Raw genomic sequence first — 26,950 nt, 5'->3', positions numbered from 1 at the left:
TTTTAGTGAGGAGATGTCTATATTTGCACTGCCTCCTGATACTATGTCTTGTCGGTGACATATTGTGGGACCAGTCGCTACATAAGCGCTGGGTCCGACTCTTATGTCACAAATCGTTTTGCGTTTAAAAAGTACCTTTAACTCAATTCAGAGACAGGGGGAAAAAAGACTCACCACTTTGGTGTTTTGTTGTGTGAACTAGATGCGTCATGGATTTGTAAGCAGCTAAACTGTTCAGAACACTTGTTTACAGTGGTCATCCATATCTTTGTCAACACGCTCTGGTTCTGGATTTGTAACCTTCCTGCAAAAATATATGTAAGCTAGATTTTAGTCGGGCATCTAATAGGTTCCAACATCTGGTTGTTGCTTGTTGTTCGCGCTCTCACCGGCGAGTCCTGCGACGTCCTCTGCTACTCGGTTCTGTCTCCCTTTGCATTTGCTTCTTCCCTCGCCGTGATTGTATTACGGGTTGCTACGCAACCAAATAACTAGTCCTTCTTCTTTTGCTGTCCAATGTTTGCGATAAGTCCCAATGATGCCGCCATCTTGGGTGTGTGTTCACCAACTGTAAATGACTGTATAAGTCATTTGCGTTCTTGAGTAAATTGAGAAGTATGTTTGCATTTGTTTTAAAAAAAGGGGATTATTTTTCTTTCCATTGGCTATCTAGCAATGTTGATAAGTTTTTCATAGAGAACAAGTTAAATCCCACTCATGGTTCATACCATGAGGATGCATGCTGTGTAACTTCTCAATCCAATATATTTCCCACTGCTGCAGGCGCTTTGTTATATTGCCACCTCTTCTGGGTAGAGTCACATGTTCCAGGATGATGAATTGGATCTGGGCAATTGAATGTTTCAGCTCTTTAAAATGTTGTGATACGGGTGACTTGACTGATTGTTGCCTGATATTTGATTTGTGTTCCACCCACCTGGTTTTCGCTTTTCTGCTGGTGAGTCCAACATAATACATTCCGCATGGGCATTTTATCCCATATATTACGTTCATTGTGTTGCATGTAGATGTATGGGTAAGTGCGATCTTATGTCCCTGACGTGGATGATTGATGTAGTTTCCTTTGAACACGTTGTTATAGCAGTTACAATTATTACATGGAATTGTTCCCTTATAGGTTTTTTGAGTGATTATTTCGTAATCAAAATCTGATTTGATTAAGTGATCCCGTATGGATCTGCTTTTACTATATGCAAATAGTGGTGGGTTGGGAAACAATGCTGATAATGTTGGATCCATATTTAATAATTTCCAATGTTTCTTGATGATTCTTTTGATGCTATTGCTTTGTTGGGAGTAAGTCGTAACATAAACCAATTCAGTCTCTTTATTTTTAATTTTGGGTTTTAGGGCTTCAGGTCTGGGTGTATTCTTAACCTTTATCGCGTGTTTATTGACTGTTTCTTCCATGTAACCTCTCAGCAGGAATTTCTTCATTAATCATTAAATCAATTGCTTTTTTATCATATTCTTCCTCATTGGAGATGATCCTCCTGTTATGTAAGGATTGACTTAATTTAATGCTTTCTATGGTGTTCTTTGGATGAAAGCTGGAAGCACATAATAAACTATTCCTGTCGGTTGGTTTGGTGAATACTGTCGTCTCAAGTTTGTCTCCTTCTGAATATAACAAAACATTTAGAAATTCTAATGTTCTTCTGCTTGTTTTGTGTGTGAATTTGATCCTTGGTGCTAGGGAATTCATGAAGTTGAAAAATTCTTCAAGCTCTTCTTCTGTTCCTCTCCATATTCCAAATAGGTCATCTATAAAACGCACTAGGAATTTTAAGTTATTCCTCCATTTGGTATTTGTTAGAATTTGAGTTTCCTCTAGGTATGACATAAAGGTATTAGCATAACTCGGTGCCATGGCGGCCCCCATGGAGGTTCCGGCTATTTGTATAAAGTAACGATCTTCAAACATGAAGTAATTGTTTTTCAATACAATATCCAAGAGTTTCAGTGTAAACAGTGGCTCTCCCCTCACTGGTTCTTCTGTATTTAGTAGTAACCATTCCATCGCTTCTAATCCTGCATGATGGGTTATATTGGTATAGAGACTCGTGACATCCATAGTAAACATAATGTCTTTGATTCCTTCAAATTTTACTGTTTCAAGTTTTTGTAGAAAGTGATTAGTATCCTTAATGTATGTTGTAGTTTTTTGTGTTAATGGTTGAATTATTGTGTCAATATATTGAGCAAGAGGTTCCAGCAGGATGTTGTTTGCTGCAATGATTGGTTGTCCTGGTGGATCTTCCAGACTTTTATGAATTTTGGGTAAGATATAAATTACTGGTGTTATTGGATGTGAATTGTTGAGAAACATTTTGGTTTTGTGAGTTATGATCTCATCATTTTCTGCTTCATCCAGAGTAAATTTGATTATTTCCCGTATTCGCTCAGTTGGATCTGTGAACATTTCTAAGTATGTATCTTGATCATTTAGTTGTCATTCTACTTCATTTTTGTATTTAGTAGTGTCCATTAGGACCAGCACTCTTCCCTTGTCGGCTGGTTTGATGGTAAGATCTGGATTCTGCCAAAGCCTATCCAATAATTGCTTCTCTCGATTTGTTGGATTAGATTTATTTCTTCTGTGAAACTTGATCTTTTTAAAATCATTCAATACCAATTTCTGAAATGCATCAAGTACCATGTTTTGCACTGGTGGAGAGAATGTACTTTTGGGTTTCATTTCCAAAAAATCTGTGGTTTGTGTATTGTCTGACATTTCAATGGTGTCGAAAAATAATTTCAATTTCATTTTCCGTGTTAGTTTAAAGAAATCAATCTTCTCTTTCAAAAGAGTACTTGAATACGTTGGAACAAAGGAGATACCTTTCTTTAATGTTTTTCTCTCAAATGTGGTTAGATTATAACTTGAGATATTGACCACTAGGTTTTCTTTTGTTGTAGATTCGTTTTCCTTGTTGGATTTCTTCTTTTTCCCTCTTCTAATCTGATGCGGTCTAAAAAAGAATAAATTGTTCCCGATGCTCCAGTGGTATCTTTTGATGTTGTAGGTACCTGACTGGTACCCCTGGGTTCTGGTATTCCCACGTTCTCTGGATTCTCCGTTTCCCCACTTGATGTGTCCGATGATGGGGGCGTCTGGTTCGGTGGTTGTCTGTTCTTGTTCCACACTGGTCTTGTTCCTTTGTTGTCTTTCTGATGATAATATTCTTTCCACGTGTATACAATATCCAATTTATAGTCTAGTGTCTCTCCTGAATTTCCTTATTTTTTTGGACTCAATTTCTCTCTTGTAACCGTCTAATTTATCATTAACTTCTTTCAAAAGAGTAGATAGTTCTTCTTTAGAGATCAATGTCGATAGTTTTTTTTGTAGATTCTAGGTCAACTTCTATTGATGTCAAGGATTTCGATAGTTCTTCTATCGTAGAAGGATTAAATCCAAAGAACATTTGTTTAATATGAGTCTCTACCTTTTGACAAATTCCGGACTTTCTTTACACAATGTTGGTTCTAGGTCTATTCTCAGACCTCTGGGAATTCGTTGTGCTTTATAATACTGTGATAGAGTGGTGGCATGAAGTCTTTGACTGATCTCACGATGGATCAATTTCTCAAGTTGATTAACTAATTCTTCAGGTTTGGTTTGGGTGCTGAGATCTTGTTCAGTACTTTTAATCAATTTCAAAATATGTGTGGCTTCTTCCTGCGAAAAATGCTACGGTTTCCGCTCTATTCTTAGTGAGTGATTCAATTTTAGAAAATGACATATTCTTAAATAAATTTCTTTTATCAGTGCTCCCTCCAGAATTGGTGTAGCAATGAAATAGGAGGGTAAAGTGTGAAGGTGCACTCGCTTTTATTCAAATTCACTGGTTTAAATATTTTCTCCTCAATCAAGTATTTAAGTAGTTCAGAGTTTTAGGTGCTCCTTGTTAAAGTCTGTGCTACCAGACTGAACTGAAAATGTAAAGTGATGGCTTCCCGTGGTCCACGGGAAGCGAAAACAGGGGCACACTTTTGTCCGATTTAATCGGAAACAATTTTAAAGTACAATTAAAGCTTATTTTCTGTATGTACTCAGACATTTTTTGCACATTTATCAAAATTTAATTTAAGAACCATCTGTTCCCTTCAATCTTCAAACAAAATCAATAAAACATTGCCATTGTGATTCACAGTCATTACACTTTTTCAAACATAATATGTAGAGAAAAACTCAGTTGAATTTCATCAATTTGACAATTCCATCAAAATATATAAGTATTTATGTCATATACAAAAACATGCATTTTAGATAATTCCAAGTATTGTCTGATATCCTGATAAGATTTTAAGTTCAATGTCCTGTATTGTTGTTGGTTCTTCTTAACAAAGACTACTCCTATCTTTACATTACGCGTTTCAGGCTATCTTTTAACCCTTCTTCAGATGTGGATAACAGATCTATTCATTAATTCATCTAAAAGTAATAGAAAATATTTTCGTTACTTCTTGTGATTATTTCCCAAATAGACAACCTTTAAGATACGTGTCTAGCCAAATGACACAAGTTCTTGTGGGATCCAGTCTTGTGTGTTCAGTTAATTTGCTCTTTAGCTGCTACTGTTGTTGTCCATTCTGTGAAATGAAGGACACCTGATTTTAGTGACAATTCCCCCCAAATCATCCTCCTCAGCCCACCAATAAGGTCATTATGACATTTTTATATGCAGGAGGTGCTGTCCGAACAAGGGTGTTTCTAGCAGAAACTGACAAGTTTACCATCCCCATATGCTCCGGAGTCTCTAGGTGAATAACCTACTTTATAGCATGTTCCCTAATTCTCTGAATAGTTCCCTTCAATGTGTACCATTTTTTATCATCATTCGGCCAATCCGACGTGATAGGGTATTTATGATTACATTCTTGCGCTGCTAGATGCAGAAGAGACAATTGCCCATCGTCGACATTACCATCACGAGGAGGACCTGCACACAGGGTATCCTGTATTTGAACATCATTCGAAAAGGGTACAAATCTGGCAGAATCTGTTGTATCTACTCCAAGACCTGCCACCCCTCAATCAAACAGTTTGACCATCCAAGCTAGCAAAGTTTGACCAGCCCTCTGTTTCAATCGGTTAATTATCTCACCAATTTCCTGTTGTGATTAATCCTCAAGAGCTATCTTGTCTACTACACCACCTCCAGGTTTGAATGGATGATGACCCAACTTTCTGTGTATTATGGGATTAACCATCACCTCTTTACATGCAGGTTTAGGCCTGGATACAAGGTCTGGTTCGGAACCACTATGAGTAGTGGTGCTATCAAACACAAACCCGTTTAATAATTCTAGAGAAAGTAATGTGTTGACCTTTGTGCACCCCAGTGTCCTTCGTTAGCTTCTGGAAGTCCAATGCCACCCCCTCCTGCCATATATCTCCAAGGGTAGCCAAGCCCATTGGTTCCCAGTATCTACGGACCCCTTTTATCATTTGGGAGTCGTCTCCGCATAGCGTCACTAACGGCACCTGCAGGGAGAACGGGGCTGGGTTTCCCACCATTTGCCATGCTCTACGCCACATTTCCCAGCCAAGCACCAACAGTCTTGCCATTCCTAGTACTTTTGGTCTAGGCAACCACACTGTCTCTCTAAGGAAGTAGGGAGCGGGATCCCCACACAGCAGCCTGACTTCAGCCATTTCTTCTTCAGACAACCACCTGGCCACATATTGCAGCTGTCCCACCAAGTAATATAACTCAAAATGTATATCCCCCCTGTCACACGAGTTTTGTAGTTTCCAGAGGGCCAACCTGTTCCTGAAATTGTGCCATATGAACCCCCTGCACAGGCTGTGGAGCTTGGCAAAAAAGCGCCTAGGGATCACATATGGGATGTTTACAAAAAAGTGTAACAGTCTGTGCAGGACTACCATCTTAATCAGAGCCGCCCTCCCCATCATGGCCAGGGGTAGTCTGGACCAGAATCCCATGGTATTCTTAATACTTTCAACTGCCTTTTCCATGTTGTGTATATGTTCTTCTCCTGTCGTGTGGTATATATCGATACCTAGGTATCGAAATGTCAAGGTATTGGCAAAACCGGTAGGCTCCGCGGTGGAGCGCGTCTAAACCTCCCCAGGGGGAACATGCTGGATTTCTTGGGATTTACCGCTATGCCTGAGAGGCTAGCGTATCGTTCCATCACCTCCAGGACATATTGTAGGTTTTCCTCTGGGAAGCGCAGATATAACAGTATATCAGCGGCATACAATGATATGAGATGCAAACCTCCCACAGTGCGGATCCCTATCTCCCCATATTGTCGTCTGGGGCAGACTGCCAATGGCTCCAACGCAAGGATGTATAGCATAGGGGACCAGGGGCAGCCCCTTCTAGTGCCCCTGCTGAGTTTCCATTTATCTGAGATTGTAGCACCCGTTTTGACCCTTGCAATTGGGGAACTGTATAACATTTTGACCCACCTCAGATACCCCGGCCCCATCCCGTATTCTCTCAGAGTAGCTAGCAGCCAAGGCCATCTCACTGAGTCGAAGACCTTAATTGCATCCAGCGAGACAATTACCAGTTTGCCGGGGTTCTCCTCTGTTTGGTCGAAAATGTGGTGAAGTCTCCTATGGTTGTCAGTTATGTTCCTGCCAGGGACGTGGCCTGTTTGGTCAGGGTGTATCAATTTGCCGATGACTCGCTTAAGCCTGTTGGCGAGCACTGCTGTGAGGATTTTGCTGTCCTGATTGAGCATCGATAGGGGTCTGTATGACCCACTGTCTGTGCTTGGCTTACCTGGTTTTAAGAGTGGGATGATCACCGCCTCCCGTAGTGACTCCCGCAACCTGCCGTGCTCAAGCGCCTCATTAAGCATGGGAAGCAGCGGGGGGGAACAACTCTAGTTTGTATGTTTTATAGAATTCACTGGGGAGCCCGTCCGGCCCCGGGGCTTTGCATGTGGGCAGGTGTTGAATCACTGTCTCTAACCCTTCCAGGGTGATTGGGGCATCCAGGTTTGCCCATTCCTTTTCGTCTAATGTGGGCAAGCCTATGTCTTCTAATGCTTCCTGGATCTCTTGATCTGTTTCTTCCTCCCCCACGTCCCGATAAAGACGTTTGTAGTATCTAAGGAACTCTTCGTTTACTCCCTCCTGGGTATCACAGGTCTGGCCTTCGTCCCCTCTGATTTCCCTGATCACTGGTTGTGATGTTTCATTTTTATATAACCAGGCCAGAAATCTGCCCGGCTTGTCTCCTCCCGCGTGCTGGCTTTCGACATATTTCTTATAGCTCAACTTACATAATCTATCCCTGTGCTCGCTGCTGGCTTGTTACAGCAGTTTCATCCTTACCCCATCCTGCCGAGAGGTGCCCCCCTTACGCATTATATCTTCCAACTCCCTCTCCGTTTCCTGCAACTCCCGTTGTATGCCCCCCTGGAGCCCTCTGGATTTTGATATATGGCTACGCCCCGCACTACTACTTTAAATGCCTCCCATACGGTTCCTACAGATTGAACGCTTCCAGTGTTAATGTCGAAGTACTCAATGATCCCGGAATCCCGAGTCCTGCAGGGCCTCTGCTCTGAGCTTACACTTCGGGATTAGCGCTTTAGGGGGTTGGTGTCGCCACTCCAGGACCAAGGGAGAGTGGTCCAAAAGCACTCTGGGCTTATACCCCGTGCCGTCACTTCTCCTACTATCCCAGCAGCGGCGAACACATAATCCAGCCTCGTGTGCAAGTTATGTGGGGCCGCATAATGTGAGTACTGCCTGTCTGCTGGGTGTAGCTGCCTCCAGACATCCTCGAGTGCAAAATCTCTCAGCAGGGCCTGTAATGCCTTTGCGGCCAGGGTGGGTTTGTCTAGTTTACCATCTGATCTGTCCATTTTAGGATTTAATGTACAATTGAAGTCCCCTCTGCATAGGATCGCGCCACCCAGTAGGGGGCTAATTTTTTCCGTATAGAGTCCTAAAGTAAGCCGCTGTATCTTGGTTGGGGGCGTATAAGTTTATAATGCTCACTTCCCGGTTTTCTAGCATCCCCCGCACTACTATCATTCTGTCTTCCGGGTCCGACGTAGACTGAATCAGCTGAAATGGTACATGCGGTGCCACCCATGTGATAACTCCCCTCGCGTAAGCTGAGTATGTGGCTCCTGTGATGTTCACCTTCCACTTTCTCTTGACCACCTCCAGTTTCTCCCTAGTAAGGTGGGTTTCCTATAATAATGCTATGCCAATCCTCATCCTTCTCAGATACATCATTACTTTATTACGCTTCAGATAGCTGTTGAGGCCCCTTACGTTCCAGGTCACCACTCTAAGGCTACCCGATGCCATCTATGGGATGTCCCACTTCCCCTCCCAGTTTCCCCTCCTGCCTGATTTGATACAAAATTTGGCTTGTTCCCCTCCCTCTTCCAACAAACTCCCCCTGCCCCCTTTTCCCAACTCTAAACCACTGCACACAACACCTTCCCTCTCCCCTCCCTACCCAGCCCCAACAAGTGCCCAGCTCCATCCCTGGATCTCAGGCCCCCCCGCGTTTGGTCCTGCCTTGGAATGCCGAGGCCAGGAACCTGGCAGGGTGTCACCGGGCTACCGGTGACCTAACTAAACTTCTCGTTGTGTGGATGTGAGGGCTGGCTCTGTAAGGCTCCCGCACTAATATCAAGGTTTCTCGTGCTAACGGATCAATCATATATCTATAGCCCTAATCGCACCCTCCCACAGGCTATGTCCTGTGCTATATTCAAGTCCCATTGTCTTAGGCTGTGACACCGTAGGTGCCGCCGACACATGTTACTTATCTTCGCCTTCTCCTGCCTGGATACCCGATTCTTGGGGGCAGCTCTGCGCATCCAGCCATCCCATAGCGTCCTCTGGGGTTTCAAAAAACAGAGTTCTGCTCTTGTGGAACACCTTCAATTTTGCCGGGTAGATCAGCATATACTTATGGCCCTCTTCACGCAATCTTCTTTTCACAGTCCCAAAGTTCATGTGCCGGCGTTGCACCTGCAAGGTATAATCCGGGTATGCCGTTATGTTTGCCGACCCCCTTTGTATTCCACCCTTCCGAAAGTGTTCAAGAATATTTTCACGATCTCGGTAGTTCAGGATCTTGGCTATCACCGGCCTAGGGGGGTTTCCCGGCGGTGGCCTCCTCATCAGGGCCCGGTGCGCCCTTTCCACAGCAAACCCCTGGGTCAACACTCCCCCGGTTATCTCCTGCAGCAGCATTGATTCGATGAACTCCGTGGGGTTAGATCCCTCAGCACCTTCTGGCAATCCAACAATGCCAATATTGTTCCTTCGGGCGCATCCTTTGCCTCCTCCGTCCTACTTTCCAGGTTGCCCACGCTTTGTACTAGGGTGTGAAATTCCGATTTATGGGCAGTACAGTTGGCCGTGTTTGGGGCCACCTCTTTTTCTAGGTCACTCGTGCGTTCTGCCAGTGACCTAACATCTTGCTGGAGAAGATTCACCTCCTCCTGTACTGCCCCAACTTTGAGCTCAAGTGCCGCTTTCAATTCGTTCATGGCCAGTCCCAGTTTAGATTCCCAAGCCACTTTCAGATCGGCAATCGCCGCAAGTATCTCCTGGTCTTTGCCCATAGTGTCCCCTTCAGCGCCCGGCGATGTTCGGGTGTATTTGTCGAGCGTGGGTTGCTTGCCCTTTGTTCTTAGGGGTTTGCTGGTCATCATGGTGTGTCAGAGACGTATGGGCAGGCTTCACTGCCTGTGGCCCCCACCCTAAGCAAGTTAGACTGCCAGTAGTGTCGGGGATGTCCTCAAGCTGCCTGTTCTACTCCTGGAGTGGCCTGTGTCCTCCCACGTAATCATGTGGGTTTATTCAATCCGCTTGAACCCCGAGCCCCAGCCCCAGTCGATCTGGGTCCCCGGGCGCCCGTCCCAGTGCTTATGGAGCCCCCCGAGCGTGTTTGCTGGCCCAATATACATCACCCATGTGCCCCGGAAAAAAATTGCTATCACCACCCCTCCAACGGTGGTGTTTAATGGAGCTTCACACCAGGCTCCCCTCACGAGCAGGCTGGGTTGAAAGTGCCCACAAGCTCCCTGTTATGCTCTTGGAGTCAGCTGTGACCTCCCACGTAATCATTTGCTGGCATAGGGTGTCTCCTTCCACCTACTTATATTGCTGTTGTTCCTGGCCCGGGATCAATTGGGGCCCCGTGCTGCTTCCATGATACCTTCTGTGTCCTCTTACTAAATGCAGCGCGCTCATAGCCATGTCTCCGAGCGCAGCTCAAATCACGATTACAGGCCTGGGCTTCGTGAGAATACGTGTTGGTCTTATGTGAGGGATGCGCCCGTCCGGGCCGCGCAGGTCCCGCTTTCTGTTAACAGCCGGACTGTTAAGCCGCAGGTGCTCTCCTCTGTTGAGCCCGCAGCAGCTCCAGTTTGTGAGGGGGGACCCCAGCCGTCCCTGTCTCCCCGCCACTCGGTGCGCTCTGACGCCCAGGGGTGCGGGGCTCACAAGTGTCCCTGATGCGGCTGGTTTCTCCCCGGGCTACCTGCACAGGCTCCCGGGGACGTAGATGCCGGACTGGTCCCCCGGCGTGTCTTACACACCAGGCGCGACTGGACCCCCGCCTACCTCAGCGCCGGGGGTGGCCATGCTCTCGTAGCCACGCCCCCTTGAATTGATAGTTGCTACACAGCGCCATGTTAGAACAATAAACTTATCATGATAGAACGCCATAAAATTCCAATATATATTAACGCTTTAACTTGCAAAACATAGTGCAATGCCCTTAAGTGTATGTATGAAAAACCTATAGGGTGATACGGTAGCACACCAGTGATAAATTATGAATGGAAAAAAGGGGGGGGGAAATTAAGAAGATTAGTATACATGAGAATCAATGGAGAGGTAAGCACCAGGCACAAAATAAGAGGCAACAGACAAGAAACAAAACACAAAATCCGTGTTTCGTTGCTCCAATTGGCACTCATGACTGAACTGCTAGATTATTAGATGGAAGTTAGTGAAACGAAAAAAGGGGGGAACCGAAATAATCCCAGAGGGGTAAATGAGCCAGTGCTCACAGCTGTACAAAGTGCTAATCAATTCCCAGCTCATCTCAGATGTGGAACAATGGCAGACCACAAGTGTGCCTGCTGTATTCTTTCTTTCTCTCTCTCTCTCTCTCTCTTTCTCTCTCTCTCTCATTAGGGCATCCAAACCATTTCTCTCCCCCCACCAACTGTACCACCTTGGCCAGGGCGCTGATCCTGTCCAAGTTGGATTACTGCAACGCTCTATATGTAGGTTGTAACAAATATATCTTAAATAAAATCCAAATCCTCCAAAATAATGCCCTTAAAGCGGCCTCAGTATCCCGAAGAAAGCCCATATCTCAGATTCCAGAAGATCTGTCAACTGGCTATCCACCAAGGACAAGATTGTCCTTAAATCGGTATCTCTGATTCAGAAATGCCTCCACCAAGCGGCCCCTCAATACCTCATCGCCAGATTTACTAGACCCACCCTCTCTCGCCCCTTGAGAACGGCCAATTCCAACCTTCTTCTGGTGCCCAGGTTCAAACGTACAATGTCTGGAGGCAATAGCTTCCCAGTAAAAGCAGCGCAATTCTGGAACTCCCTTCCTCCTACCTGCAGGGAGGACCTACCCTACCACCAGTTCAGAGCCAGGACTATCCACTGGCTCAAATCTCTCGACTCATAATGACCTTCCGATGCCCAGATGCGCCACTACCATATGGCTCCTTACCTCATTGAATGTAAATATGTATATAGTACCCCCTATAGTGTTTATGTCCTACCCTTCCTATTTGGCGTGATACGTCTGGCACTGTAACCGCAGCTGGACCTCACCCTACTGTATGTAACTAAGTTTTACAACCCTCTTGCTGCCTTTGCGCCTGGCTACCCCTGGGTTTGGTGCGCATTATAAATAAATAAATACTAAATACTTTCTATATCCAACTATATCTATCTATATTATGCTTATCCAAAATGGCCACCTCGCTCTGACCAGAACCCCAACATGTAAGGGAACGTGGGATACTAGATAACTATACTTACTTTATTTTCTTTATTTTGTACTTGGGCAGGACTAGTGATAAATATGTCATGTATTACTTTAGTAGTGATTAAATTTGGAATTATGCCTACATATAAGAAGGGGCTATTGACCCAGTCTCTGAGCCAATAGGAATCCATATATTGTGAACACACAGGAAGTAGTGAAATACAACTTACATTTGGGTATCTCAGAGGTACAGAATTGTCCTTTGTTTTTTTTTAAGGAGCGGTGAATGCGGTGAATGACATTGTTGTTGATTTGGTTACACTCTGGGACACATACACTTCCATTCCTTGTTCAACAGATCAAAACCTAGTAACCATGAAGGAGGAATAAAAGGGCTATCCGCCATACAGACTCATTTAAGGTCTCTATTATAGTTATTTTGCTAGCAATTGCTGACTTTCTCCATAAAACGAGTATGGTTTACTAATTTCTTGCATTATTTTCTCTCATTTTTTATTTTTCTCTCTTCGCTCTCTCTTTTTGTGCTTTGGTCTTATTTGGTATCAAATGAATAACGAATCTAACTTTGGAAATTGTGTATAACCATGGAACATTTGTTGATTTTCACCTTTTTCACCGCCTCTTATTCTGCTTTCTCATTTGAAAACTAAAAGGAAGCACTAGCCATTGCTTTTGATTAATATTTTGCCATGACCTTGATAAAGCCCAGAGGGCGAAACTGATGTCCATCCACTTGGCACAGTTCTTGTTGACCTAACCTTTCCTAGCCCACTTGCAATATTTATGCCTTGATTATTGACTTGTAATACAAATTCGCAAATCTAAACTTTGAAGCAGTGTTATTTTTTGAGACGCGCTTGCACTAAGGGATATTGCAGTTTTGTTCAGATTCTTGCTTGTGGGCCAATCCCCTTGCATAGCGGCTCTCTCTCTCTTTAAAATTATTTCAGTGGCGCAGCCTCATATGCACTGACAAACGTACTATTTTTATAAAAGTTTGCGGAATGTGTGAGTGATTGAGACATTTGTGCCCATAATGTGGTGGGCCATAGTGTGGCCGCAACACGTGTTGTAATAATCATAATTTAAACGCTTCTTCACCACAGCAGCTGTTACACCTTGAACAGACACCTGCTTTGACAGCCCTTTTTTCCATCTGCTTTACCTTTTAACAGCTTTCCTGCGATTTGGCAAACCTCACTTTTAACATAGGTCTGCTCTTGTTGTTTAGAGCAGCAGAGACACTACATGGGGTTCTGTTTGCAATGCTTTTTCAAAATTTTGCTGGAGGAAAAAAAGGACAAATATCTTTTTCGGTTCAAAGGGGGAGCTGGTAAAAGCATTTATTACCCATCATGCCATACTTGCATTTGCAACATCGTCATCGCCATCATTGTCTGGATTTTTCAATGCTGCAGGGGCATCAACCTCAAATCATTGCCCGAAGACTTCTTCTAGCCTCTCCGTATCCTTACAGAAGATGTTATTGTCTCATTGTCCTTCATAATGTCCATGTAGAAAAGCGCGTGTGCGTTCTCCCGCTTCACAGTGTTGATAGCCGCCGCTGTTTTCTTCGTTAAATTCGTCCTTATCCAAATAGTACATTTCACTGGAATTATGAGAGGTCAACAGTTGGCATCAAACAACCTCTATTGTCCCGGTGCAATCATCCTCATCTATAGCTAGAGGGCTTTGTGGTTAATGGAAAATATTCACTGCCATTTGCTTTTAGGGCCTTTTTGTTCTCTTAAAGGTTGTTTGATCATGGGAATCTTGTACTGGTTTAGGGATAAATGCATGTGTTGGAAAGATAAATAACCCATACTCCTTTTTTTATACAACACGTTCCCCAACGTGTCTGGTGCTGATTTGTCTCTGGACATGGCTGCTGGATGCCTGTTGTTGCAGCAGTTGATTGGACCACTCGGGACTGCTGACTTTGGCCCACCAAACACTCCCTCTGGCGGTGGGATGCGATTTTAATGTGTCTTGTAGCAATAAAATGACCTTGATAAAAAAGAAATGAAATGAAGAAATACAAAAGATATAAAAATAAATGAAAAACGAATTTAATATAAAATAGTCAAAAAGTAATTTATATAAAAACGATATCCAAAATAAATCAAACCATATTTGTATATATATATATATATATATATATATACATATATATATATATATATATATATATATATATATATACCTGTTAAAAAAGAAATTTAAAGGGGTGGGTCCTTGTTAGGGTCACCCCCCAGTGGAGAACCATCACTTGGACAAAAGCTATTGCTATATACCTCTTATGTATGCAACCTTTTTGTAACCATGCAGACTTCATAGCGCCAACACAGGTATTTTTCTCTTGTTAATGTTATTGTGGCATTAAGCCCCCGTTCCAAGGGCTGGAAAGGAGGGGGGGGGGGGCTAAAGGCCTGGCAGTCCAAGTTCGCTAGGGCCATTAACGAGGGCTCCAGGCAGTTGCCCCCTGTTGCAGCCCTTGGAACAGGGTCTTCACACCATTAGCACCGTGGGTTACCTGCTAAAAATAAAAAGCATGATCCCGGTCAGTGACTGAAAATACTGTGGTAAAATGGCCGTCATGGAAAGGGAAGGCGGGGCTCTATAGAGATCCCCTCTTCCCGTTCCATAGCGGCCAGAGAAGCTGGGAAGCTGCGGTGGCGGCGGCGGCTAGCGCTGCCGCACCAAACAGGTAAGTGGGGGTTTGAAAATTTTACAGATACATTTTTTTTAAAAAGGGTTCAGGGGCTGGGAGAAGATGGCGGCTGGGGGAACCAGCCACCGGGCAGCTTGAAAGCAAGCTGAGAACGTGGGTTTGAGCCCGCATTTCTAGCCACCTGATTGGCTGGTTCCCCCGTGCCGGGTGCTAATGGTGCTTATGATGCTAAACTGGAAATTTGCAGTCTATCATAGGACCTCTGTGGTTTAAGCTATATTATTGAACGTTTTGCACTTGTTCTCTTTAGCGGTTCGATTTTGGATCTCTCCGAACCTGTGTAATATGTGTTCATGTGTTAAAAATGCCCGCTCTTTATGTCACCATGAGCTCCTGGTAACACGAGTTATGAAAAATTCCAATTATATTGTCTGTACCTTTCCAACGGGACACTTGTGTGTTAATAATAAGATCTCATATTGTACTGTTATGTTATATCTTGCAGGTGACTATAGAAGAACCGGAAGAACCATTGTACCCTGCCGACGAATTGTATGGAATAGTAGGGGCTAACTTAAAAAGAAATTTTGATGTCCGAGAGGTACACATCTGTTTCAGTGAAATATTCAGTTTTCTCTTTTGTGGTTAAAATCTTTTTATTCACATATAAGCAGAGAAATATATGCATGGTAGCGTGTTTCCAACAGCAATCTGCCTTTCAGTAATCTATTATCCCACTTGCACATCAGCGACTCCAGCTAAACATGTCTTATACTATCAGTTTCATCAGTCCCAAACTCTTCTGGAAGTCACTTCTTCCCCTGCCTCTTACACGGCAGTGGGAAGAGGGAAGGAACGGGTGATAAGTCATTGAGTACCACAACTATTATAACTGACACCCGTCTGTTCACTTCGCACCTTAAGCAAGCCACACCCTCAATAAAAGGCTGTTTCAGCTGCAAAGTGGCCATAAATCCAAAATAATATGAATTCGACACAAACAAAGCTGTTCCAGTTCCAATATCAAGATGTGTAATTCCAGGCAAAGCGTATGTCTCAAGGTTCTAAACCTCATCTCTCTCCATGTCAGATCATGTGTTGTTTTTCCTCCTGGATCCAAAAAGCCTTTTATGGCTCCCACCTTGTGATGTGCTCAGCTGTGCTCAGCTGTAGGATAGAAGCCTGCAGAGGCATATGGATCACCTTGCCAGGATGCAGAGGGTAACTCTGGCCTTTTCTGTGTCATTGATACTCCGGTTAGGCTAGATCAGATGCAATGCATGTTTCATCTTGGGCATGGAAGCTAGCACAAACTATCGCTATCCGGGGCCAAGCAGGACTTCTACCATGCCCAACCCCTTCAGGGACCTCTTGGTAGGCAGTCTATAGCTCCATTATATGCCCGCATCTAGCCTCGAAATCCCTGTTCAAATCTGAACATATTGAGAGCAACCCGGAGCCTTTCAGCGGGTATGTCACCCGGGATGCCCAGGACTACTCTCCAGGACTCCATTCTGCTTTCTAGTTTATGGAAAGTCCAAGCTGTACATTGTTGGAAGTCAGTGAAAGTGCTTTGTGCCTCTGCTGTTCTGTGATATTCGGATCCATGGGTCCCCACTGCAACACCGGCTCTGCAGCACTACTCTTCTTATTACTACTACACCGGCTCTGCAGCACTACTCTTATTACTGCAACACCGGCTCTGCAGCACTACTCTTCTTATTACTGCAACACCGGCTCTGCAGCACTACTCTTCTTATTTCTACTACACCGGCTCTGCAGCACTACTCTTCTTATTACTGCTACACCGGCTCTGCAGCACTACTCTTCTTATTACTGCTACACCGGCTCTGCAGCACTACTCTTCTTATTACTGCAACACCGGCTCTGCAGCACTACTCTTCTTATTACTGCTACACCGGCTCTGCAGCACTACTCTTCTTATTACTGCTACACCGGCTCTGCAGCACTACTCTTCTTATTACTACTACACCGGCTCTGCAGCACTCCTCTTATTACTACTACACCGGCTCTGCAGCACTACTCTTCTTATTACTACTACACTGGCTCTGCAGCACTCTTCTTATTACTACTACACCAGCTCTGCAGCACTACTCTTCTTATTACTAATAAGCTGCGAGGTGGAGTCTCTAGCGTAACCTCCATGGCTGCTGTGACAGAACGCCATCTGCAAGGAGACAGTCCTGAGCTTCTTCGATTCTTGCCATGCAAAGTTAACGTGGATTCTCAGCAGAAAAGTGGTGCTGCTAAACAGACCCCCTTTCCACGCATGCTCTCTTGCTTAAAAGGTACAGCCAGTGATTAGGCCTGTGCTGGTTTCAGGCCGTGTTAGTGGGTAGCATGCTCACTGACAGCTGTATAGCAAACGCATGTGTACCTCTGCTGGGCACAGATTCTGCCATGCGAACTGGATGCCTCTCAGGGAAAGGCATCACGAGCTTCAAATGTGCACATGCAGGGCCCGAATAGCAGCCTCTGTGCGCATGCAGGGCCCGAGTAGCAGCCTCTGTGCGCATGCAGGGCCCGAATAGCAGCCTCTGTGCGCATGCAGGGCCCGAGTAGCAGCCTCTGTGCGCACGCAGGGCCCGAGTAGCAGCCTCTGTGCGCACGCAGGGCCCGAGTAGCAGCCTCTGTGCGCATGCAGGGCCCGAGTAGTAGCCTCGTGTGCAGGTTTCCATGTAAAAGCTCTATTGGTGCTAAGGAAACACTTTCTTGCCCTACCTTAGCTCCTCAGCCGAGTGATCGAAACGAAAACAAAGTATGGCATGGAATTACAAACAGATGGCTTAAGTTAAATTAATCTTTAGCAGCAAGCAGCTTTTGGGTGTTGAATCTAGTAGCAGCTTCATAGCAGTCTACAGATTGGAGAGAGTATTCCAGAGCACTTCAGGTGCCCACCAAAGGATTAATTAATATGAATTCTAAATATAGTTATGCTGCTTTTTTGTTTATTTTAAAGACGCAGAATCGTTTTCATGGTAAACAAAGAGTTAACATTATTATAATTCTCCTCATGGATCTGTGACAGAGCAGCTGTCCCATTTCAATAGAGGAACAGTACTAAAGTAGCGCTAAAACGATATTTTATGAAAAGATTTAGTGAATAATTCATGGATTAATATGAACAGCCAACCTTAATCGGCTGACAGTCATGTGATCGTTCTTCTCTGGCTTTCAACTTTGACATGAGGGCTCACGTGTTTGATTTGCTCCTAGAACACATGTGGAAATCTCACACCTCTCCCCGGTGGAGAAACTAGCTTCCACAAGGGGGCGGGCTGGGAATAGGCACTTCAGGGATGCTGTAAATCAATGCGAAAGGCTATGCAGGAGACCATTTGATGTGGGGCAGACAGGGGAAACGGGGGTCTAGGGAAGCCAAGATGCTGGAAAGCTACAGGAAGACGACTTTTGTATTCTGGGTTCTGGCTGTACGTCACATCCTTCTTAACCTCGGCGACTGCTCCCCCCGACTTCCTGCAACTATAGGAACCTGGGTATCACGCATCAAAGGAGGAGGGGGCGGGGAGGTCTGTAACAGTGACATGGATTGGCTTTTAGCGGAAGGCATGAAAAAGGACCCAATGATGTATGATAGGTTATTTATAACGCGCTTAATAGCCAGTGGTTTCTAAGCGCGGACCCGGGCATCCAACCTGTGGTGCTCCATGACGTCTTGCTTCCAAGGCGAGCATGTTGCCCCTGAGCTATCCTCCCGAGACTCGATTAGGACTTGACTATATGTGGGGGTGTAACCCTATTCTTGTGAACAACGTTTTGGACTCGTCCAGGAACAGAAAGAAGGATCCACGCAGAATTCTTGTTGGAGCTACAGCTGCTCGAGCTCCCTTTCATTGGGTGAAGACAGGATTTGCAGTAGGCATGGCCGTAATTTTAGGGGGATAAGGGTGTTTGTCCCCTCCAACTTTTGGGGCACACCATTTTGCCCCACTCATTTGGCAGGGCCCACTTTCATTTAGATGTCATGCCTGCCCCCAACAATTTCAGCAAAGTTACTCCACTGCCATTAGGGGTGGAAGTTCTCTCCTGAAGCAATTCTGAGGAACAATAGAAGTGACTGCTGGAAGGAAAGCTTGCCTACTCCTGAAGACTGGCGGTAAATAGGGGCTCTTCAGGAACTGGAGTGGGCCCGGCAAGCATCTCAAAGTATTTCCTTGGACTGGGAAAAGCAAGTAAGCATCATTTTTCTTCAAGGGACCTTGTGAAAGGACCCACAGTGTGCTGCAGGACCAAGGGTTCTGCCTTTGGAAATGCTGGTTGCAGAACCCTGCATTCCCTGATTCGAGCCACATCAAACCAACTGAGCCAACATTGCAAAACCGCAGAGTTGCTGAAGCAAACAGACTTCCCCATTGTCTGGACTCTGAGTTGCACTTCGACCATGCTAAAATGCCCGTTGAATCCAGTCGATCCTTGAAGTGGATTCCACTCACCTCTGATCCTGTACCTTCAAGACCTGCTCGGCTCATCAAAACATCAAGAATGAATTGTCTGTTTTTTCAACATTGAACCAAGATTCACGCCTTTGTAGAAGCGCTAGGAAGACAGCTTCTACACTCTTCACCCATTACAAAAGACTAAGGCAGAATTGGGAATGGTCTAGAGGCCCCTAAAAAGGCTTATCTAAGTTTAGCCCCATGGTCCTTATACTTTGGGCCCTACAGGCGGTGAGGTCAACATTCCCCAACTTAAAAGACATGATTAAAGTCCTATGTTTTCAATTTGTTTGATTGTCCTCCCTCCTTTCATTTATACCCAAAGATATCAGCACATATATATAGACTTGCCTTGATGTGTGTATTTGCTTTACAGGGGTGAGATTTATTTATTGGGGTTTTATAATGCGCCTATACACACGTGTTTCAAGGCGCAACAAGGCGTGATTGTTTTGGCATACAGAGTATGCCTCTTACTCTACACTTCATCCTTAGCCTGGTGTGCAGACCTTGTACAACCTCGAAAACGTTAGGCGTCGTGGGGCCCTTAGCGAGAGGAGATGGCCACGTGCTTTGATTCCAGGCAGTGTGGTGGAGGATATCGGGGTGCTTCAGCAGGCCCAAATGGGGGGAGCCACCTTGAATACCTTTGGTGCATGAGCATTACGCGACTCTAACCCCTGGCCCCATCAAGACGATGCAGGGCATTAGGGGTAGTTGTGCCAGGTAATCTCCGAGTCTTGGATGACCAAAGTGATGTCCTGACAAGTGGAGAACTAGATGTATACGTATTGCTCTAATCACAATTGATCGCAGGAGAATTGCTCGCGGGAAAATTGATCTAATTTATTAGGTCAATTAGGAAATATATGCGGGGGGAAACCCCCCACAATCCCCCACCAAATCCAAAACCCCCTGCAACCTCCCATCCAATCCCATTATATTGTTTATTATCCCAAACCCACCCCACCCATATATAAAAGAACTAAGATACAGGTAAAGGTCAATTGTGCAGAAGGTCAATTAGGACCACTATTATTAGGTCACTTGGGACAAAAGGTCAATTTGGGTAATACCGCAGAACCTGACAAAAACCCAACAAAAAGGCAGGAAAGAAGAGCAGCGCACGATAAATCCCAGAGACTGAGCGGCTGCTTGCCCTCGAGAAGGTAGATCTAGTTTAAAGAGGAGGGCATTACTAAGGGCCATGGTCCAAAGGAGGATGGGAGAGGCTTCGGGCATTGGTGTTGCATAACTCTATATGGTGTGAGAAAAATAACCCCTTTGACTTTTCACTTGATCTTAAGTGATCTGTCGATCCCTTGGTCATGCTATATATAGCACATGCACAATCTGATAAGTCCTCTTGGTTAGAGACACCCTTTGTTCTCTAGGCCCACTGGCATTGACCAAGATGTCCATCTGACCTCTCCTTTTGAACTTTCTCTTTGCTATTTCGTCTCTTGCGTAATGTTAATTGTTTCAAGTATACTTTTGGAGCACCCACTCTTCACCTACGGTTGGTGGTATAATTGATGCAAATAGACTGCAATTTGATGGTGGGGGTTTCCATACATCAACACAGTCTGCCTATCCCTGTCCTTTCACACCAGGCCACACAGCAGGTGACCCCTCTCCACTTGCCTCAGCAAGAGTCATTGGTGCTGGTCCACTTTTCCAGCTCTTGGCGCTTCTCACCTTCCGCTCCCGTTTCACAGCACGTAGACACGCCTACAGCTGCTTTCCCTGTATGTTCCCTGTATGGATGGGCCTTCCAGCATCTACATCCAAAAAGAGACTGGGCAGTACAGTAAATACATTTAAAAAAAATCATATTTAGGAGAAAATAAAGTAATACATATATGTATAGGACAACCTTAAACAGATAAAGTATGTATGGAAAGGCAAGGAAAAAATGTTTCAGGAACTTTAAGGAAAACATATCAGACCTAAGACTTCTGGAGCAGCATCGAACACTTATGCCACAAGGTGCCCGGTAATCAGAAGGGCATCAGTGGTATTGCAGACTTCTAATGGTTATCATGATTCCAGTTACTTTCCAGCTGCAACCCTTCAGAGCCTGTTCTTCGTTGTTCCTCTGCCACCCCTCTGCGCACTGCTCATTGGCTCCCAAAGTCACGACAAATGCAGGCCACAGTTACAACAGGAAATGACATGCCCCCCAAACTTCACTGGCACCATGGGATGTGTCAGATGAGGAGCGGTCCAGTGAGGCACAGAACTTCAGCGAGCAGAGTGGAACAGTAAAGAGGAGCAGATGAGATGTGCAGAGTGGAACAGTAAAGAGGAGCAGATGACATGTGCAGAGTGGAACAGTAAAGAGGAGCAAATGAGATGTGCAGAGTGGAACAGTAAAGAGGAGCAGATGGCATGTGCAGAGTGGAACAGTAAAGAGGTGCAGAGTGGAACAGTAAAGAGGAGCAGATGAGATGTGCAGAGTGGAACAGTAAAGAGGAGCAGATGAGATGTGCAGAGTGGAACAGTAAAGAGGAGCAGATGAGATGTGCAGAGTGGAACAGTAAAGAGGAGCAGATGACATGTGCAGAATGGAACAGTAAAGAGGTGCAGAGTGGAACAGTAAAGAGGAGCAGATGAGATGTGCAGAGTGGAACAGTAAAGAGGAGCAGATGAGATGTGCAGAGTGGAACAGTAAAGAGGAGCAGATGACATGTGCAGAATGGGACAGTAAAGAGGTGCAGAGTGGAACAGTAAAGAGGAGCAGATGAGATGTGCAGAGTGGAACAGTAAAGAGGAGCAGATGAGATGTGCAGAGTGGAACAGTAAAGGGGAGCAGATGAGATGTGCAGAGTGGAGGAGGAACAGGTTCAGCTGGTGAAGACATACTGGGGACTAGGATTTTCTTTGAATTTCAGTGAATGGTGCAATTTCACTAAAATTACACCCCAGCCATGTTCAGATTTAATGAACAGGTGACAACTTGGGTAGGAGAAAGGGCATATTTGCCCCTGGTCTCCACTCTTCTTTGCAAGGCTATCGGCTTTTGAAAGGATTCCATTGACTGGGAGGATCTGAGGAGAAAATGCCATTATATACAGAATGCCTCATTTTTGGGGAACCCCTAGTTCCTGGGATAGTGGGTAATGCGTCCTTGTATAATACAGCCCCATTCACTAAGATTGTATGTGACTTACAAAAATAGCCCTTTTAAAGTTCCCGACTTGGGATTTCAGAAGTTAGCAGACCGAGGAAAGAGGGGCGAAATACGGGGCTAGTTTGGCTGTCGGGATAGCATTACCTCTCTGCAAAAGTCACTTGGAAGGCAGACCTGGGACTGTCAGATGTTCAGTCTTATTATTGGATTTATTATTGATATTGTTATTGGCCTTCTAATTACCATTTGTTAAATAATAGGTGTCGCCCAATAGGGATATCGACTATGCTTGACAGAGGGAGTGATTGTGTCTGGTGGGCAGGTGAGACGGGGGATTCCACCTGCCACTCGTGTGGTTACTTGGATTTGGATGTGAGCCCCTAAGGTTCAGAGGATCAGGAAAGCTGCCTTCCTGTAAGGAGCATAAGTTGCCTGAGAGGACCGAGATCAAAGGATTTAAGGGATTCAAGGACAGCGCATTGTTAATTGATAGGCCATGTGAAAAAGTATGAAAGTATATTTTTCGCTGATATGCAGAATGCTTTGCATATACATAGGCAGGAAATGTTTAAAATAATCATGTTATTACATGTTCCTGATAAGCAGGTGCATTTGTTTTTGTCGGCGGTATTTCCCATTAACGGCATCTCACAAAAAACAATTTCTACTCTGCATTAGACCAGCTCTTCTTCCTCAGGCCAACTACTAAATACGCTAAGTAGTACGTAAGTGGTAGATGAGGCCATCTATTGAGACATTGCAGGAGGATGGATATACACCAAGCCCGCATTCTTCCTTGGGAGGTGGCTGTCTGCTGCCGACTCCATTTAATGCAATTGAAATTCCCATATCAAGTTTGTTGCTCAGAATTGGGAGGAGTGGGGATTCCCTCTGCCTAACTTGTACAATAGGAAGTTGTGACTTCTATCTCATGCATGGTCCTGTCCTGTGACTTCACCCATAGGGGGAATGATTAAGGAGGTCTTGGCAATGGGATGGAGGGTAGAACTTGATTTTGTTTTGGAATGGGTGTGGAGGTGCCAAAATGCAATTCCTTTTTGAGCACTGGTATAGTTGTTCAAAAAGACAGATTGGCACTAAATTGGGCAACGAGTAACCTGCTGCATTCCCTATTTTTGTTGAGTTGAGCACTGGAAAAAAAGAGTGTTGTGTGATTTGAAAACATTATATACAGAAATGATGCATGTCCCCAAAACCATCAGAAATATTCTGCTGTGATTGGATGTCATTGCAGGAGGAATGAGACGCTGAGATGAAGTGGAAAGGGGACAGTGGGTGGGTGGGGGTTGGTTGGGTAGATTAGTTGATGTAGAGTATCTGGGAAACTGTGTTTGTACCGATTATTTATCAAGGCAATGGTTCCTGAAACACCCAAATGAACTTCTAGTTATTTATTGTGACATTTATAATGTTTTTCTATTTGATCAAATGTCAGTATAAAAAGTGTATTAAAAACAAAGCCATCAATAAGAAGCTTGACAGAGATGTAACAGGATATGTCCACCTAAAGCAATATATTATTGAGAACATCTCTGGTTTGTATATCCCTTTTTAATGCTGATGAATAGCAAGGGGGTGGCTTCTCTGCCTAGTACCCCTGGAAACTGAGATTATTTCTGATGGTAATCTGTTTAGGTTCTTATTTACTGGCAATCAGTGTAATTAGACATTTACTCCTTATGCCTTAGCATGTTGAAAATTAAGTTCTTCACTCTCCTCTCAAAGATGGAGGAGTGGGAGCAATAGAAACTACTGGTGCCCAGCTGTTAGATGCAGGCTTTCAACAGACACCCACTCCACTAGCAACTGCGTGGAGGCTCTCGGGCACAGAGAAAATATCTGAAGGAAAGAGACCACCCTTTTAATTCGAGGACCCTGCATTCTGGTACGGCCACTATCAGCACCTGCTCCACACACGGCGTGTTCGTCATCTTAACAATCCTTCATCTCAGTTTTCCATCAAGCAGATCTGGGGCATTAAAGATGTATCAGACTCTAGCTGCGAGTTTTGGAAAACGCACCTCATAGTGTGAGCCTGAAAGACCCATCTTGCTGCTGTGGTGCCGGCCTCTGTATATTCTAGATGTTCTGGACCTGGTAAACGTAACTCACTGAGAGAGTGTAATTATTTCTGGGGTACGTTACGCCAATGCTGTTTCTCAGTGGAAGTCTTCTTGCACAGAAAGCTGTGGGGTTATATTAGTTGATGGCACTCTTTTAGTGGGGTGCAGCTTGTTGGAACCCACCTTCAGCAGCCCCAAGCTCCTACCTGCACTGGTCAGTTCTCTTATTGATCCAATCTGTGTCCCCCGCTTCCTCAATATTGGAGGCGGGGGACCAGGAAAAAAGAGAAGAGAAAAAAAAGAAAAAGGGACCCTGAGGCGTCGGATCCGACCCGCGTTAGAGGGATGGATCTGACGCCGCATCGCTGAAGTGGACCAGGCGGCGAGCGAACAGGTAAGTAGGGAAGTTTGGTGGGGGGTTGGGGGGTGTGGGTGGTGGTGTTTGATCATATGAGAATTGATCGCATTTGGGCTGTTTTTTTTTTCATACAGTTTGCCGTGATCAATTCTCACAAGATCAAACACCCCCAAACCTTTGCTGATCAGCGCCTGCATCCATCCCGGTAGCACCCTTCTGAATGTTATCACTGATGGTGAGAACGCCACAGTTTAGTTTTTCAATTTGTTGGTTGGATTCCAGGGACTGTCTGTGGAGGTCATTTAGACCCACTGCCTGCCTTTTTACTTTGTTCTTAAGCTCTTGTAAAGCATCCATTATCACACAATTTAACACTGTCTTAAACCAACCAGGGACGAATCACAAGTGCCAACCTCTTTAGTGAGTACCATCAAAATCCCTGAGGGAACCTGTGTACTCTGAGACCCCCGACCGGCCCATAGAGTCAGAGTTTGCGCAGAAGCACTTTAAGACAAGATAGCAGCAGCCCTGAGATGGATGGGGGTGCAGATTTATTACTCCCAACACCAATCAATAAGGACAACTCAAACGGTTTGGCAAAGGCAGTCAGTTTAATGACAAGTACAAAAAACGGGCATGCAAATCTATTGGTTAGGAAAAGATAACTTTACTATAGATACTATATCTATATATGGTAACGGAGTGAGGGGATTGGGTAAAAACTGTCAGGTGGGCATCTAAGCCTCTCCTTCAAAGATGACTACTGCAGACGTCACTAAAAGTACGACGTCCCATTGGTTCTACTAACTATAGGACCCTAGATTATTTGGTCCATTGTGATTGGGTTGGCACCAACCCCATGCATACTTTTCTACTTTGCTTAGCAGCACGCAGAATGGTCGGCCAGGTGCGAGGTGCCCCTTAGTTACCCGGCCTTCCATCAGGCCTCATTACAATCAATCATAACTTTAGTAGCCATGTGTCAACTAGTTCTCTGCGGTTGGCCTCAAAACTGCATCTTCTGTGTGGAAAAGGTTCTGATATCTTCATCTGGCCTGGTGCCATGCGTAGGTGTGAACCCTCGCTTCTTCTTGCTCGGCTGGTCATGTGATTCAGACACCATGAATTTGCTTCTTTTCCCTGCCTTTGCCTTCTTATCTCAACCTTTCAGAGGCAGGATATTCTGTTCTTAGTTTCAATTAGGTGTAGCTACTGTTTGTTTCTTCTATTGGTATGACCTTGGCTCTCCTGGCATGAGTTGCCTCTGCTGAGTTTCGTTTCAGCCGTATGCTTTGGATCCACATGCCCAATAGTGATCCATAATTACTGCAGTTCCGCGTTCCATGCTTGGGGCATCAAAGATTCATCCACAATTCTGATTCTCTCCCATCTTTCTTGTTCCATTGGTACTATCTGCAACGGTACTCCTCTGTCTTCGACCCATGTCAGTAGTTTTGCAAGCTATGGCCATAATGGCTTGCATATCCTTGCATATACTTTGTGAATTTTCAATTGCTTCTTTGCAGGCTCTGAGGACCATCCATGCCCTGCAAATCACTACTCCTTTTCCCCATCCATCTGGTGAAAGCACTGTTACCCAAATCTGCATTTGGCCTCTGTCTTCCAACTTCGAGCCTCTTCTGGAGTTTTTCCTTGGACATTTTAGCTTCTGATTTACTTCCCATCTAATTTCAGCTCCTTTTATTCCAGGTTTCCTGTACCTGATCACGTGATTTCTCATGTGAGCTCTATTTCTTGTCTTAATGTCTTGAACATAATCATCTTCATCGGGATAGGCTGTTTCAGTTGCCCATATTAGTGAGGCATCACTACCCATGAACTGGCCTCTGGTTTTGCACATGGCTACGTGTGAAAGACAGTGTGCTGTCTGGACATCAATTTCTACAGCTACGAAGATCTTGGACTTCCCCATGCTGTATGGTAGGAGTGCACAAACAAAACATTCCCCCTCTGAACTTCGTCTTCAAACTTCCTTCATGTGCTGGTACCAAATGTTGTTTCCCAAATGTGCTGTGCTGTCCAAGTAATCATTTAATTCACTGTCATCTCCGTGCATGTTTCTCTTGATTCTTAATGTTTTCCTGTAGTTTACTATAACTACATCTCTGAATGCATCTGTATGGCTTTTTCTCACTGGAGGATTCTCAGGTATCCTGGTCCATGGTGCAGGCCTCCT

General features: G+C 44.8%; 1 protein-coding gene across 1 annotated transcript in view; it reads left to right on the top strand.

The window, feature by feature from the left end:
- Window positions 1–26,950, top strand: part of MCCC2 (methylcrotonyl-CoA carboxylase subunit 2) — a 501,365-nt gene that overhangs the window by 222,100 nt on the left and 252,315 nt on the right. Inside the window, exon 10 of the mRNA XM_069627517.1 lies at window positions 15,206–15,301. Within this exon, the coding sequence (XP_069483618.1) occupies window positions 15,206–15,301 (96 nt within the window). The remainder of the gene's footprint in view (window positions 1–15,205; window positions 15,302–26,950) is intronic.

This window comes from Ambystoma mexicanum, chromosome 6p (genome assembly GCF_040938575.1).
Source record: "Ambystoma mexicanum isolate Mex_15411 chromosome 6p, UKY_AmexF1_1, whole genome shotgun sequence".
NCBI classification, from domain to species: Eukaryota; Metazoa; Chordata; class Amphibia; order Caudata; family Ambystomatidae; genus Ambystoma; species Ambystoma mexicanum.
Note: the sequence above shows the minus strand (reverse complement) of the source record. Positions and strands in the feature narration are given on the sequence as shown.